Source organism: Myotis davidii, unplaced genomic scaffold, assembly GCF_000327345.1.
Source record: "Myotis davidii unplaced genomic scaffold, ASM32734v1 scaffold309, whole genome shotgun sequence".
Taxonomy (NCBI): Eukaryota; Metazoa; Chordata; class Mammalia; order Chiroptera; family Vespertilionidae; genus Myotis; species Myotis davidii.
Window position 1 is genome coordinate 4548097 of NW_006383013.1, and position 17911 is coordinate 4566007.

Below are 17911 nucleotides of genomic sequence, written 5' to 3' on the forward strand. Positions count from 1 at the left end.
GACCATCGGAGGGTGATGGGGGTCTCCGCCTCTGGCCGAGGCATCAGGCCTGGGTAAGGGGCAGAGCCAGCAATCAGAGGGGTCTGGAGGTCCCCTTCCCAGGCCTGACGCCTGGGCCAGAGGCATCAGGCCTGGGCTGGGGGCAGAACCAGTGATGGGGGGAAATGAGGGTCCCCTGCCCAGGCCTGATGCCTCTGGCAGAGGCGTCAAGCCTGGGCAAGGGGCCGATCCTGCAATTGGAGATTGATGGGGGTCAATGCCTGAGGGCTCCCAGTATGTGAGAGGGGGCAGGCTGGGCTGAGGGACACTCCCCCTCACCCCCAACCCAGTGCATGAATTTCGTGCACCGGGCACCTAGTTTCTTAATAAAAGTTACTTTTGTCCTCATAACAGTTACTCAGAAAGCTGTATTTGGTTTCTGGCTGGGAAAAATATATGTAAAGTGAAAAGTAGTGTATTTTATTTAGAGCTGCTGTCTAGTGTCTTTTAGTTCTGCAATGAATGAGCTACTAATTCACTCAGCTACCAATGTGCAATGGGCAGGTCTCTCCTGCTCTCCTTACTTCTTCTACCCTCAGTGAATTTACTCTGCAACTTATTTTTTCATCTAATTCTACCCATTGACTTATTAATTCAATTATATGCATTCACAACTATACTGAAAACCTTCCCAAATTGGTCTAATACATGTTTTTGCTAAAATACAATTTTCAATTCTCTTCTGCTCCCCTTCCATTTCTTCTCCTTCCCTAACAATTTTACTAATTGTTATTTAATTCATTCAGTTCTACTTATTCACTCACTAGTGTTTTTTTTATTTTTTAAGTATATTGTTATTGATTTCAGAGAGGAAGGGAGAGGGAGAGAGAGATAGAAACATCAATGATGAGAGAGATTCATTGACTGTCTGCCTCCTGCATGCCCCACGATAGGGATTGAGCCTGCAACCTGGCCATGTGCCCTGACCAGAAATCAAACTGTGACCTTTTCAAAGGTTAATTCTCAACCACTGAGCTACACCAGTTAGGCTCTTCACTTACTAGTGTTTGTTTGTTTTTCTAATTATGTTGAGCACCTGCTTGGTGTAAGGCCTTCTGCTTAGTTGTTGGGGATCACAAAGTACCATGTTCTTCTCCTTCTAAGGCATGGAAGTGGGGACGGAGGATATTAAAAAAAAAATCTGAGAGACAGGTAACAGAGTGATTGTTTACAAAATAAAATTATAGCTGAATGACAAGAGGTGTATGCTTCCAGGCTGAGAAAGGATAGATGGAGGAAGAGCAATTATGAAACCATATGAAAGAAAACTAATGAAAAATGTATTATGTCTTTCCTAGTTCCTATTTAAAGCAAAATATTATTAGGATTAATTAACTAGACCTTTTAATTCATAATTGGACATTTTTTAATTCTGCTTTTTATTGGAATCTGGTAAGTTCACAAGGAAACAGACTTAAATTGGAAATGTGTCAGGAGGAGCAAATTAAAATCTCTGTCCTTCAATTTCTGTCAACTTCCCAATCCCTGTATTTAGTGCTAAACAATAAGATCACATAGTCAGAAAGATCCTGTGCACAATAATATTAAAAATCATCAAAAGAAGACTAATTTGTATTAATTATATTATGACAATGGTGGGAAAAGTGCTTGTGTCTTTTAGGAGGTTTTTTTTTTTTTTTTTTGGAGAGTAGAATCAGTATTCACAAAAGCAACTTTTTGTCTCTCACTGAGCAAATTGCTCTCATCTCTAGGAAAGTGGCTTCATGGAGAGAGATTATCACAAGAAATCTGGAGGTTGTCCTGAGCTTACAACTCTTAAGCAATACTCAAAATTTATGACTTAAGGTAGAGATTTGGCAGCAAATTGGGGGCAAGATTCTTTCCCATCTTTTGTGGAGTCATTTGTTCCTTTGAAGATATATCTGTCCCATATTCAGCCCATTTCAAAATTGAGGTGCTCCAATCTCAATTTTACACAGTGAACACAATTTAGAGATTCTATTGATTGGGCTGCCAGGGTTCACTTTGTAATGTTAGGGGCACATCTTGTTCGAGTCTCAAGGTATAGACTAGAGGACATAACTGAAATCAGGCAAAAAAAAGAAAAAGAAAAAAGGAGGGAGGAAGGAAGAGAAGAAGGAAAAAAGGAAAGAAGGAAGGGAGAGAGGAAGGAAGGGAGGCAAGAGGGAAAGAAAAACAACAGGAATCCAAAAATCTTGAGTTATTCATGGGCAGTGGTCATCCAAGGTGCAAATTAATACTGCACTAAGAAAATCATGCAAGCAGTGAACTTTGATTCACACTTCTCAGCAGAAGGAAGCTGCTAGGAGATGGTACTGAGTGTGACTGCTACTAGGTGGGAAAGATGCAAATAACTTACACCCCCTGACTAAAAGGACAGATCACATCTTACTTTTTCTGGGATTTTTTCCTGCTCAGTTGAGGGTGCCTCCATTCACTGGAGTTCTCAGACCAAACCTGAAAATCACCACTGACCCCTTCTTTCCTGCTCCCATTCCCACTCTACCTCCCAAACCAACCTCAAGCGCTGCTGACCCCACCTCTAAAATACATCCCCAATCTCACACCTCCATCCCTGCTGCTACCTCCCCAGTACTTTCATTTCTTGTTTTTATCTTGTTTTTATCAGCATTCCAGAACATCTCCTTGTTTCCATTCTTGGACTTTCTTTTTTAAATATCTATTTTATTGATTTTAGAGAGGAAATTTATTTACACCTTGGAGAGGGAGAGAGAGATAGAAACATCAATGATGAGAGAGAATCATTGATTGGCTGCCTCCTGCGTGCCACCTACTGGGGATAGAGCCCACAACCTAGGCATGTGCCCTTGACTGGAATCAAACCTGAGATCCTTCAGTCCACAGGCCAATGAAATATCCACTGAACCAAACCAGCTAAGGCATACTTGACCTTTCTTTAGAGTTCAATGCATTTGTAACAACCACAATAACCTTTAAAACTTAAATTAAATCATGTGACCCCCTTACACACAACCTCCTGTGGCTTCCAGTTGCATTTAGAACAGCTTTTGGTTTCTGTACCACATGGCCTTGGGCCTCATTGAATCTGCCTCTGCCTCTTCCTCCTCCACTTCCTCCTCCTCTTCTCCTACCACACTGTCTCCCCTGGGTTCCCAAGAGGGTGGGCTTCTTGCTGTTCCTCTGCCTTGCCAACCTCATCCTGGGCTTCTGCGCTTGCTCTTCCCATTCCAATGCCTAGTTCCTTCTCAAATGTACCTCTTCAGGGAAGCCTCCTCTGACCACCTCCCTTAATAGCTCTCCATTCAACCAGATAGTCAGATAAAGACAAGAGAAGTCCCCTCGGAGAGGCCTTTCTGAAATATTCCATGAAGTAGCCATCCCCTACTCCCACGTCAATGACTTTTCATCATGTTACCCTATTTTATTTTCTTCATAGTAATCAACCCCACCTGAAGTTAGCCCATGTTCTTTTACTTGTGTCTTGCCCTTCTTCCTCTCCCATCTCAAACTAGACTAAACTACGTAAGGGTAGGGATCTAGTCTTCATCTTTCACACTAGAATGGTGCCTGGTCCCATGCCAATGCTCAGTTAACGTTTGTTAGTTATATTGACTCTGGGATACACTGCTAAAGTTTAACAGGACCTAGTAGCACCTGGAAGGGCAGGGTAGAGGATGAACCTCAGGGAAAAGGACAACCCATGGTTTAACACGTTCTAGGTGGCAGGCTCCATGGTACATTGAATTATTCCAGCCTGATAAATACTGGTGATATTTTTAGTGGGGTTTAACAGAAACAGGTCCTCCAGGAGGAGGCTGCGTGTACTCAGGTTATGTAACTGGGTCACCTGTCTTTCTCACACACCTCACAGGGAGGCTTAGGAATCTAAGGATTCCAGGAAGTTCCTTGCACCTTTCACAGCCATGGCAGGAGGTATGACAGCATTTCCTGAGGCTTGAGAACTCCACTGGAAATGAAAATGAAATATTTTGCCAAACCGGCTTTTTAACTAAATATGATTTAAAAGTTTTTCAAAGAAAATTGATGCCTTTAGGGGGAAAAGAAAGTTCATAAAAACACAACAATGTACCTCTACCTCTCTGAACCTGTTTTGTTTTTGTTTTTTTGGACAGAAAAGAAAATGTTTATTTCCTATTTCACTGTTACCCTCCTTATTCTTTGGTCCCATTCTTTCTCCTCTTCACCCCCACTTTCACGTGCTAACCCTTTCTCTTGGGTGGGAAGACTGATACAATAAATGGTGCTATAGCCACAGCTCAGCTAGCCTAACCTAAGGTACTGGTGGAGATGAAGGTAAGTTTTCTCTTTTAAAATAATCTTGGCATTCTTTAAACCTATCACATACATCTGTTGTATTTATATGCCATATCATTTAGATGTATACTCATTATACCATTCCAAGGGAGATATTTTAATATTTTTTATACATTGTAGACATTTTGATTCATGTGAAACATAGTTCCAAGGAAATCAAGTTATTGTTCCTGTTTTTCTGCTTACACCAAAAGAAATATTTTTAGGTAAAGCAAAGTGATGTGGTACAGGGACCGCCCTCTTCTTTCCTGTCCCCCTCACACCAAGCACAGAAAGTTCCCAAATGTGACCCACTCACTTTTGGAAACAGCACTTTGTGGCATAGGGAAGGAATGTCTACTTCCTGCATATGAGCAAAACCATCTGGGTTTGGTCTTAGAAATATATTGACAAATTTATGCATATTGGGAGTATCTTGTAGTTTTGCTGGTTATGTTGCTCCTGGGGGGAATAAAAAATTTATGTACTATGAACAACCTGCTAAAAATATAATTTTAAAATAATTAAAATTCAAAGTCCACCTTGTGAAGGTATGTACCTTTAAGAATGCTCTAATATAGATTCCCCCCACATTCTCCCATTCCCTATCTGATGAAACAGGGAATGATCTGCCAATATCTGCATGTCATCTTCCTCCAAGTGATCAGCAGTGATGTCTCTCTCAAAGAGTGCTTTTCTCCTAATTTTTCATTTAGATTTTATTATTAGTTCTGACTTATTAAATAGGCCTTTTACAGGGTTCCTGTGGGACAATTTAAGCAATCTAGTCTGTGTACCTCATCCAGGATGTCTCATTCTCTTCCTCCCGTTCATCAGTGAATTAGACAACTTCTATAAGATAAGCCTTAACTAAAAGAGATGATGCTAAATGGGTTTGCAGGAAGACTAGATCAAGGGTGGGGATTTGGGAAATATTACACAAAGATTCATTAAAGGTTCTTTGTTCTACAATAATGAACAATTCAACTCCCCGACAGATTTCTGCACCCTGCTAATCCTCACCTGTGATTTTGTTTCTTTGCTGCAGTCACAGGGAAATTCACTTACAGGGTGTAGTTTATGGATTTAGATCAAACATTGAGGATCTAAGCAGCCTAAAAGGGAATCAAAGGGTTGTTTGGTTGTTGTTTTTTTGTGATCAATATTTACTACTTAAGCTATGAAAGGAGGAAACAAGCATCTACTTCATGCATCCAATATGTACCTAATTGCAGATCATACTTCTCTGAGCCACTAAAAAGAAAAAAGGCAACACGTGGCAACTGATGACTTTGAGTTTTGTTGTTGCTGCTTTAAGTTCCCACCAAATTCCCACTTAAATAGTTTCTCCTTCTTAGCTGGACCATCTTTGACTTACAAGGGAGAACTGTTTTTTTTTTTCCCCTGGAGAGACTTTTTACATTTGTTATTTTACTGATGCTGCTTGACTGGCTATGTGCTAGGATCTTCCAGAGATGTTTTTCCCCAGACTAGGTCCTTCTGCTTTTAAATCCTAAGGGTTTGTATGTTTCAGCTTGCAGCTGGGGTCGGCTCATGCATCACTTTATTAATCTCATGTTATTCTTAGGCTCCACATTAGATTTGCTCTTCCCCTCTGTTTGCCTACATTTCCAGCTGAGTTTCAATACCACTTTCCCTCTTGTAGGAGGAAGTGATCTTCCAGCTCAATTAACGATAAATGCCATTGACCCTCCACTTTCTGGGGCTAAACGTTTTCCAGAAGTTCTCTGAGATGTCTGCATTTATTGCTTGAAAGGGAATATTGAATAATACTCATTTCCCTGGCATTTTAAGGAGATGGCTGTGAACCATTTTTCCTACTCCAAGAGTAAGAATATTGGGGGTGGAGGTGTCCAGTGTAACCAGGCAGTAGGTCATATGAGGTCTCAGTGGCTTTTTCACATCCTAAAGTCCTAGAATCAAAATGGACAGTTAAATATTTTTGTTTGAATCTGACCTTAATAGACCTTAATACCTGTTTCAAGGACACCAAGAAGAGTGGAAGTCCCAGCAAAATGTCAGCAGCATTTAAAACGCACTGGACTGAGTGAGGCTGGTTTTACATCTCAGTGGCTAATATGGCACTAATGTGGCAATGTCCTAAACTGATTGCCTGTGTTAGTATTGCTTCCTCTCATCTTTTCCCCGATCATAAACATTAAGTGATGTGCAAAAATCACCTAGGAACAGATGGCCGTCTATGGAGGGCCTGCATTTGTAACAGTTCTGCCTCTATAGTCAATATTTCCCACATCTTCCTTTACTTTCTTCTTTCCTATCGAAATATTTGCATGTGGAATAAATAGGATAAAGACATAAAAAAAAGCAAATTTGTTTCTTCAGAGGACATCTGTCCTTGCTTCAAAGTACCCACATGATGTGGTCCATTTTCTCCCAATGTCCACACAGCTTGCTGTTGTAAAGGTGATGGCTATATCCATCTTAGACCTGAATTTAATGAGATGATGAATCGTGCTATCTAGTCAGTGGAAATGTAGGGAACATTCTGTCCTAATGTATAGATTTTAGGTAATATTAAAGGCAGACATCCTCTCAAAGAGAAGCTAAGATTGGATGTCAAATTATTTATTATAGAATTATTTTTTTCTGCCATTCATTGATCTCAAGGAACCATTACCCAACTCGGGGTACACTTGGTTCACTCCAAGTTTCTTTGCTGAATTTTCAGGATTCTTGTGAATTTGGCTTGCGCTTCGGGTGTAGCTGCATTCTGGAAGATTTTAAGTACAAATCACCTGCTGAATACATTTCAATACAAAGAAATCTTTCCACTTTGAAAGTCTGCTTATTTTTCAAGGAGAAAATTCCCTCAAACTTCAACTGCTATTAAATCTCATGTAACCCACATTTAATAGGAAAACCAATTACTCAAAATTGAAGGGTACAATTTAAAATTAGCCAGTTTAAAAGATCTCTGCCCAAGACCACTCTCTTTTATGTTCTTTCCTACATAGTATGTAGTATATTCAGTCTGGGGACTAGAAAAAGAGGCAGAGTAGGTAGTAAAAGCTATACAGGGGTGGGCAAAAGTAGGTTTACAGTTGTACAACTAGATAATACAAGAATAAATAACAATGCAAGGATAAACTGTGATTTGCTTGCACACAACTGTAAATCTACATTTGCCCACTGCATATAATGAAACTTTCAAAATGGCTTAGATAAAATATATTGGCCTCATTTAATGTTTTTCAAATAAAGACCTATGTAGACATCATGGATTCAACGAGCACTCATTAAAGCATCTACTTTGTACCTTGCCCTGTGCTCCTGTCCCTTAGAGCCAAGTGTATGATCTTCCGAAATATTTCCAATGCATAATAGGTGTAGGGGTGTATTGGCCAGTTACATATTTCATCTTTTTCTTCAAGTTATTTTCAGAGATATAGCTTTCTATATCGTAAAGATTTAAGCATCACCTTTCTATGTGGGCTCAGTTATTCAGAGAGAGAAGGCAAGCTCGCTCTAAGTTCTTTGGTTCTATAAAGTCTTCCTTGTCTTTTAAATGTACATCTCAGTTCACTGGTGAGTGAAACCTGACATTCTTTCCCCCATTGCTAGCCAAATTGTCTTAATGCCTTAGTATCTATCTTTCCAGCTTTTGTGCCTAAATACCATAATTTCTTTTTCCACCCAATTCTTTCTAGGGTGTACTTGACCATTATCTCAAGCATCTTGGGCATTGATCTTTTGAGACAACGTGGTTTATTCCTTTATTTGGTGACACCAAACATTCTTTTGTCTTAAACAAATTCAATTTTGGAATTTTACATTATTTCATTTTGTAGGGTTTGGATCTTTTTGGAGAATGATGAACAATGAGATAATTCAGGGGGCCTTCCAATTCCCTTCAGGAGCATTATTTATAGTGGGTTTTAGACCTTGATATTTATTATTATTGTGGTGATTACTATTATGGTTTATATGGGGACTGATGGGAAATGTCAAGTTAGGAGCATATGTTACAGAGCTCTTCACTCATCCAATGGGTGGATACTCTCCAAAAGCCAGACTGGTGTACTATGCCTAAATGACCAAAGGAGTTTTTAAAATGTGGGATGAATTTCCTGTATCTTCAAGAAATTCATCTGAAATCTAAGATTTGGGGAAACAAAATAATAGCTGACTCCTGTTTCCTGTAAGTGGTCACTTACTGTCACTTAAAACCGTGTATTAACAAAAAAAGGAGGGCACCCATTTCTTTCACTCCTTTGTCATCCTCCTTTATGTTTGAATGAGACTTTTGCAAGGAGACTACTAGGGAGAGTCCTGTTAGATCAGTAACACTGGATGGGGTTTGGGTGGGGGTGGGATACAATTCCTTAAATGCTGCTAGGTCATGGACACCAGTGTGGCTTTGGCAATTCTTATGCCATGAGCGCTACTTTTAGGACGGTTCTAATTTTGGCACTTACCACCATCCTTAGGCAAAGGACCTGAGACCCTGTATGCCGGGCAGAAGCTAAACGACAATGAGTGGCACACCGTTCGGGTGGTGCGGAGAGGAAAGAGCCTTAAGTTAACTGTGGACGATGATGTGGCTGAGGGTGAGTACAGCTGCAGTGAGATGTGTTGCTCCTTGCTCTACTAGTCCTCTTAGTCATTTAGTGCTTCAAGAGCTTTTTTCCAAAGATGTTATTTGGCTTAATAGAAGTCACATGTCATATTCTCTGTTGACAAGCTCAGGCAAGGCTAAGAAAGTCCTCCTCTGTATTTTCAAAATCTCTTTTAATTGATCTGTATTAAAGAACTGACCAAGTACTGTAATTATATATTGATGGGTCTTTTAGGAGTCGAGTATGTGTCTGGAGAATAGATATAGGGTTCTTCAGATCCTTCTATTATCCAGTTATTAAAAAAGCGGTTATCAGTCAACCTCCCCAAATCCAAGTTTATTCCCTCTGGTAGAGGGAGATGGATAAACCAGAAATTCCAAAAACAATAGGGAAAAGTCAGTACCTCAAGCAGTGCATGGTACTTAGAAGGTGCTGAATAATCAGTCATCTATTTAGTTCTTATTAATTGAGTACCTACTCTGTACAAAGTGCTACTTTAGAAGGCACTGAGGATATGGTGATGAACAAATAGGCAAGTCCTTGGCCTGGGGGAATTTGCATTCTAGGAGGGCAGTGAATGTAAATGTCATTCATTATGAAATAGTGAATGAATCCACACCTAGGTGAGGGACCTTCAGAGCCTCACACAAGCAGTATATATTTCTTGAGAGCCTGTTATATGTCAGTGGTATGCTGAGGATTATAGAATATAAAAGGAAAAATGAGATTACCCACATCCTCAATGAATCAGTGTAGTAAGTAAGATATGACTTGAGTGTTTAAAAATAAGACAAGCAATATAATGAACTCCTACTTTGTGTGGGTTAGATTGTAACTGTCCATCAGAAGAGATTATAAATTGGGGCTGGAGATTGCACAAATGGTTTCTGAATACAGTTTTTCAGGTGGAATTTGATGGGTGAATGTAATTAATGAGGTCTAGGATGGAAGAGAGGTCACTTTCAAGTGCATCTTAAATGTTGCATCCCATAAATCTACACCCTCTTCTGTTCCACAGCAGTGCACACCTGTTATCTAGGATTCTTGTCCATGTGGGAAAAGAAAACTTGGGGCAGCAGGGGTATTACATGGAACACTGTTGGCATCAGGAACTGGACTCTGATGTTGATTCTCTGCAGGATGCTGGAAAAGTCACCATTTCTGGGCTTTGTTAAATGAAGTCTGTGGCCTAAGCAATTTCTATGATTAGGACCATCAGATTAGGATCAGGAGGCCTGGGATTTAATACAGCCATTGTCACTAAAGTGCTTTATGCCTTTGGGATAAGTACACTTAACTTGTTTTTGCTCATTTCTTCATTTTTAAACTGGAAATTCCATTATTGCTGAGGTTCTTTCTTAGTAATAAAGTTTCTGCAATATTGATCCTATAATTTAATTTTATATTCACAAGTCTGAGCCCTTTTTACTTCTGGAGTCAGTAATAGTAGTGAGCCACGCATGCATGTATGCAAGGGTGTGTGTGTGTGTGTGTGTGTGTGTGTGTGTGTGTGTACAGGAGGAGAGTCTCTGGGTGGAGGAAGAGTATGAGGCATATATCAGTGCCCAGTTATCATTAAGGACTAAGTTAGCTGTCTTACTCATATCAGCTCCTTTAGTGTTCTGTCGTTCTATAAATTACCTTGCAAAGTAAGTGTTCTTATTGTCATTTTACATAAGGGAAACCTGAAACTTCGAGGGAGCTATGTACATAAGCTCAAAATTTATGTCTGTGTGATTCCACTAAATCAAGCTGCTTGTTGGGCATCATAATCCAACATAAGAAAATGATTTGTCGTACAAAGTAGGGATTAGGGTGAGGTGGGGAATAAAATTCAGCAGGTAGACTTTGAGATCCACTCTCCTTCTCCCAAAATGAAGACAGAGCCACAGGGCTATTGCAAGCCTTCCAGATGTATAAGACCTAACTTATAGTGGGAGGTAAGGTTACTGTTCTGTAGCCCGGCAGGGTAACTTAGCCTTGTGTAATGAATGTCGGCAAAGAGATGTAAGAATGGTTAAAGGTTTAGAGCCCACAGCCAACCGTAATTAATTATTCAAGAACTCCCCATGAGGTGTTAGTGCAGACAGGAGCCTGCAAAGGCAGTTTAGTGACACATGCCTGGCTAACTCCTCTGGGTTTAGCCCAGTAAAGCCCAAAGCAGTGCTGTTTGCTGTGAGTTTTGAATACCGGCCACTAGATGGCGGCCTCACACCAATCTCTCCAAACAGTGAGTCCCTTTTATTTCCATAAGAAATCACATGCCTGAAAGCTATAGTCATAAGGAGCCCCAGAACTAAGGGTACATAATTGGTATTGCCTCCCTGAGTCATTATTCCTTTACAGAAATTTTAGAATAAAGGTAATTATGAAGTGTATTTCCTCTTTCTACTAATAATTTAAAAACAGGACTAAACCATGGCACGCCCAAGCCATCCAATAACTTGATATTTGAAATTAATGAAGCTCTTTCATTTTCCGCCTTACCGTCTACTTTTCCGCTGATGGAAAAAAACAGCCATAAGGATAAAGAAATCTGGGAGAAGAAAAGAGCCATTTTGTGTATGAGCTACAACGTTGGAATGCTTTTCACAGTGATAAGGGGTTTGGGAATTTTAATTTTAGCTCACAGAAGTCATAAAATCAGGCAATGAAATTAAAATACCACTCAGTCCTCATGTTATTAAGTAGTGTATTATTGGCTTATTTAGTAATCCCTTTCATGCTGCTTAAGGTCCCCCAGGGTGTCAAATTTTCAGCTAGTTTGTAGAAATGATGCAAAGAATAGGTCAGACTCATAAGAAATCAAAAGCAAGGAAATAAATATTCCTCAGCCTGGTGGTTTTCATTTATTATAATATCTTCCTGGAAATGTATTAAGTTCAGTTGACAGTTAATAAGGATTGATTGATTGATTAACCTGGATTTCTATTATCAAGAAAAAATTAAAAGACTACCTCCCTTGGGCTATGCTCCTCAGATTGGGGCTAATGCTGCACAAATTGACCACATCACCAAGAACTTCCTGCTGGTGCAAAAATTCACCCTCTTTGTCCACTCTGGTCCATGCTGCCTTCTCCCTCTCCCTCTCTCTCCCCATATTGCATGTACAGGACCTCGCTGTGAAAAGCCATTGGCCCAAGATTTCCATGGGAAAATTCTTCCTCACATTAACAAAATATCAGGGAAAGATTTAGAAAAGTTAGGTTTAACAACATGAAGTTGATTTCTTTATTGTAAGACTTATTAGGAGCCTTTAATATGCTAATTCATATTGCCAATCATCAATAATTAAGTGTGCAGTGTTTACCAAATTTATTTGGTTCCAGAACTCCTTTTTATGAAATCATTTTACAGCATATGCATGTGGGAAATGTTTCTCCCAACATACTGAGGAGAAAAGGGTATGGGAGCAGAGGAGCTGGAGAAATGTGGGGAAATTTTTAATCCTCTTCTGCCCCCCATATGCAGAAATGGTGCATGATCCAGACTCTGACTCCACAGCAGATGTCTCTAATACAGCCTCCTTCCCAAGTGCCAGGGATGCTTGCTGCCCTCAGGCTCTCTGCTCTAGGGCATCTAGAAGAGGCAAGACGTGGTTCCTACTTAAAGATCTTGTGTTCTCGGGAGAGAAAACAGGTGGCATACTAGTAATCAGAAAACTAACATATTTTAGACAAAGGGGAAAAATAAATGCTGAAGATTTAGTAACAGCTTACAGTTTGAGCACTAGACAACTGTTCTAAGTACTGTCTACATCATTGACACATTTAATCCTGATAGTTTCATACCTATTTCACAGATGGGAAACTGAGGCACGGAAAAGTTAGGTAACCCAGGCGGTCTAGCCTCAGAGCCTACATGCTCATCCACTATATTTGAATGTCTCGTGCCTCTGTGAATTGTGTATGTTCATGTAGAGGAGTAAGTCCTAGGAGGTTTTCTTTGTAGTAGGACGTTTCGGTTCAAAAAGCACTTTCCCAGGAATAATGTCCTTTGATCCTGTCTAGAAGAGGCTGGTGTCTGGTAGTTTCTTGGGTCCCTAAGGACAGGATTGGGAGGCTGATAAGCCTGGCTGTGGAGTCAGGCTCTAGCACTCATTGGCTGTGGGGCCTTGCAGAGATGTAGTCCCTTAGTTTCAGCCACCTATGCAATGGAGATTAGAACATCTACTACGAAGGGTGATTGTAAAGACTGAAGTTTACATATTAACTGTAGGGGTTCAGAACCAGTCACCCCAAGATGTGCATCTGTGGCATATGGGCTAAGGGATAGCCCTAGTCTTGGTTTTCCCTTGATATCTTTCTCCCCAGTTACTCCTCTTTCCTCTAAAATTGGGAAGCAGCTGCTATGGAGTATGCATTCATTCCACATTTAATTGGAAAAGAGTTTTAGTCTACAGATGGCCTTCAGAGAAGACGAATGAAAATGTTCCTGGTTATTAATACTGGTTAGGTAATACAGAGATTTTTTTTTTAAATGTTTTAATTTGTACACATTTGTAACTTTATGCAATGCCTTCAGTGCTTTCTCTGGGTAAAATAGCATACTTATTTGGGAACCTGCACCCACAGAAAAAGGAGTTTCTTTTAGTGTATGGAGAAATGAATTTCTTTTCTAATTTGGCCCCACATCACCTTCTCCGCACCCCTCACCAATTTTTGGTGGAAGCTGCTCGTAGATATCCTGAACCCTAAATTAGTCTCTGTCCCTGAACTAAGTGTTCAAATTCCATTGCTATTTTCCCTTCTATTACTTATCCAAGCCCTTATTCAAGCTCAATCTTATATGGTTTTCATATAATTTTTACATGATTTTCTTACCTTACATGATTTTCTGGGTTTATGAAATTCATATTCTAGTGAGCAGAATTTCCTAACCCCTCAATTTTGGAGGTCAGTTAATCCATAATTTCTTTAAAAGCTCCCAAATGACTTTAAAACAGACTTTTTAGATTCCTTTTGGGACCCCAATCTTTACCAGTGGGTATCCCATTATTACTTTTTGGTTCTCATTGCTGTTTTGTTTGTTTTTCTGTAAAGTAAAAATTAGCATGACCGCCAGCGTCATCATGGTTCGGTGTTCCTGTGTCCCCATGGAAACTGGCTATGATTTTTGCCTCCCCATCATTCTCCAGCTCTGATATAAGCAGCTATAGCCCAATTGACCTTGGGTATTTATTTCCATTACTTCATTGTTTCAGAGCACATGAATTTAGGTTAGGCTACTTTGCATTTTCATGACCAGTCCAGTTTTCAATACTAAGTAATTTTATGCAGTAATTCTTTTTCCTAGTTATTCAATTGTTAGCAGATTTATGTTGCATTTTGATTTTTGTTCTATTACATTTTTATATTTAGTTAACCAACATCATTATTTTATTTTTGCTTATATTGAGAATGATTTGTAACTAGTTGTCAAAATACCACATAGATGCTCATAAATGCAAATATGATTTTTGTGTATATGAGCATTTTTTTGAATTAGGTCTCAAGTATGCTCCCATAAAGATAAAATTAATATTGAGCATCTGAGGGTGTAATCTTCCCGGACTTCCTAGATATTGAAGTTTAAGGGACTCAAAAAAATATGAATGATCCTCTCTTTTTTGCCACCTGAGTTCTACGCCAATAGAGGAGAAAAATGCAAGGCAGGTAGAAATGAAATATAATTTTTATTAATGATAACACTGATATTGAAAGATGTGGTTTACATCTACTGAACTGAGAATTGGATGGAATTGCACACTTGAACACTAATTCAGGACTGGGGCAGGCAGCCTACGCTGAAGTAAGGCTTGCTCCTCCAACATCCATGCTGTAGGTGAGTGGGGTAGATTGGGTGCTTTCTGAAGGCAGCTTGCTCCCCTAAAGGGAAACAGAAAGTGCCAGGGTCTGAGTTCTGCACATAGTTTTGCTTTGCAGATTATCTTTAATCTTTTAGATTATGTCACTCCTTTTTTTTTTTCTGGAAAGTTATAAAAGAGGGATGGGATAAAGAGATGCTAGGAGAGTTTTGCTGGTGGAGTCTCTTTAATGTAAAAGATAACAGGAGAGGGCAGGCAGAGGGGATTCCCCTTCCCTCCCCTTAAACATTGAGGCATTAAGAAACAACTTGCTAAATTTTATTGACCCATTTCTGTGTGAATGTCCAGGGAGCCACCTTCTACTCTAGCCATCCTAATGATGTTATCCTTGACTTTGTTGTTAAAATTTCCAGTCTCTGTGTATCTTTTTCAAGCCCTTCTCATTATCCCTGCTTCAGTCACTCACTGAACCCCAGATTAGTTTCTGGCCCTGGGCTAAGTGTTCACATTCCACTGTTAGTTTCCCTTCTATTACTTATCCAAGCCCTTCTTCAATCTCAATCTTATATAATTTTCTGATATGGGTAAACTAGGTGAGGAAAAAGGTCTAATGGTTTGTATTAGATGGAGATCTTTCCATTGCAAATATTAGGAGCTCAACTCAAAGGTTTTAAGCACAAAATGGAATTAAAGTCTGAGTGGGCTGGCTGGATCCAGATTTTCAAATGACATCATCCTGGAAAAAATCGTGTTTCTCCATTTCATGCTTGTTTTCTATGCCCCAGATCCTCAGGCAGGCCCAGTCTCTCACATAATTGCATGGCTGCTGCTAATCTAGGCTCCTCCTTACCCCTTCAACAAGCCTTTCTTGCAAAGACAACTTGTAAATTTTCTTTCAAAATCCCTAAAGCTGATCATTACTGGATCAGCTTGGGTTGTTGCTAGTACAGTGGCTCTGAGGGTAGTTTCTAGATCAGTCTTAAATGCTTCAATTCAGAACTTGTTAGAAATGCAAATTTTCAGGCCTCACCTCAGACTCTTGAATAATAAACTCTGAGGGTAGGGCCCAAAAAACTATTTTAGCATCCCCTCCAGGTGACTGAGATGAATGCTAGAGTTCTTAGTCCTTAGGTTTTACTCTAAGGCTGGGGGGATAAAATATGTTGAGTGGTTCAGTCTAAGTAGCTTGAATACTTCATAATGGGGTCAGCTTCATCCATCCCAGATGGTTTAAAAGTAACGTAGGGAAGGTAGCTTTCAAAAGAAAATCAGGTGTTAATATCAGAAAAAAGCAACAGTTGCTGGGAAAATGAAATTAACAGATGTTCCACAATAGAAACTTTTCCAGAATTACAGCTATGCACTACTTAATGACAAAGATCTGGTCTAAGGAAGGGCCTTAGATCAGTGGTTCTCAACCTTCTGCCCCTTTAATTACAGTTCCTCATGTTGTGACCAAACCATAAAATTATTTTCGTTGCTACTTCATAACTGTAATGTTGCTACTGTTATGAATCATAATGTAAATATCTGATATGCAGGATGGTTTTAGGCGATCCCTGTGAAAGGGTCGTTCGACCGCCAAAGGGGTCATGACCCACAGGTCGAGAACTACTGCCTTAATGATCTTGTTGTATGAACATCATGGAGTATACTTATGTAAACCTAGATGGTATGGCTTACTATGAGCAAGCCTTACATAAAGTAGGGACATGAGAAAAGTGTCCTGATATAGGCACACAGGTTATATGGTACAGCCTATTGTTTCTAAGCTACGTGTCTGTATAGTATGTTACTGTACAAACCAACATGAGATTAAATCAAGCACAGGAGAAAATGATGCAATCAAAATATGTACTAAACACAAGATGAATGAAGCAGCTTCCAGTGTAATACCACATACTTTTCTATAGCAAACTGTTTTTTGTAAGTAGAAAAAGTACATGCTAGAATGGTGATAAAGAGTATAGTATGGTAAATACATTACTATAATGATAACATAGTTGTTTGTTATCATTATTAAGTATGTCCTGTACATCATTGTATGTGCTATACCCTTATATGACTGGCAGAGCAGTAAGTTGTGTTTATCTAAGGGTTAGGAGAAAAAAAAAAAGACTTTTCTTCTTATAGTATATACCAGGACCCAATTGTTTTCCTGAATGAAGAAAACTAATAGTTTTATCCTTTAACTTGAGTTACCCATGATCTTGTATTTTTTTCATATATGATGGGGCATCTGAGCAGCTGGATGAGAATGTGGGATGAAGGGTAGTAGCTTGGGCTGGGCCAGTAACCAGCTCCCCCACTGAGGCCACATCAAGTATATTGTGTATTGAATATTTTGTTTTCTGGAACTGACTCAAGAAAACAATATTGTGTGTGTGTGTTGGAGGGAGGGCGGGGATTAGACCTAAAAGATATATTAAAGGTGCTAGGACAAAAACATGATAACTTTTCTTATTGGTATCTCATTTATGATTTTCACAGGTACAATGCTTGGAGATCACACCCGCTTGGAATTCCACAATATTGAAACTGGTATCATGACCGAGAAACGTTACATCTCTGTTGTCCCCTCCAGTTTCATTGGCCACTTGCAGAGCCTCATGTTTAATGGCCTGCTCTACATTGACTTGTGCAAAAATGGTGACATTGACTACTGTGAACTGAAGGCTCGTTTTGGACTGAGGAACATTATAGCTGACCCTGTCACCTTCAAGACCAAGAGTAGTTACCTGAGCCTGGCAACCCTGCAGGCCTACACCTCCATGCACCTCTTCTTCCAGTTCAAGACCACCTCAGCCGATGGCTTCATTCTCTTCAATAGTGGGGATGGCAATGACTTCATTGCTGTTGAGCTAGTCAAGGGGTAAGTGGAAGGGATCATATAGTTCATACTAAATATCTCAGCACAAGACTTACATAAAGACATGAGAAAAAGTGTCCTGATACATGCTCTCATTGATTAATATATTTATGTGATGATTACGGCTAGAAGGAAGAGAATACGTTTATTTAAAATCTTCTCTAACTCAATACTATCAGACTTTTTACTATGAAATGTAGCCTTTAAACCTATGAAAAAACCTAATATTTGCAAAAGAAGAATAGGGGGTACATTGCATCTTTCTTTGGGGTAGCAGTACTATCTGTAACTATAACATTTATAGGAAGAAGTGAAATATAT

General features: G+C 39.5%; 1 protein-coding gene across 18 annotated transcripts in view; it reads left to right on the forward strand.

Annotated features, from left to right (window-relative positions):
* NRXN3 (neurexin 3) overlaps positions 1-17911 on the forward strand; it is a 1555579-nt gene that overhangs the window by 704689 nt on the left and 832979 nt on the right. For all 18 annotated transcript variants that reach the window (XR_001512329.1, XR_001512328.1, XR_001512327.1 and 15 more), the window contains 2 exons: positions 8787-8906; positions 17212-17593. Coding sequence is in view for 13 of the 18 variants with exons in the window: in XM_006778842.2 (XP_006778905.1) it covers positions 8787-8906; positions 17212-17593 (502 nt within the window). In the remaining 5 variants the exon portion in view is untranslated. The remainder of the gene's footprint in view (positions 1-8786; positions 8907-17211; positions 17594-17911) is intronic.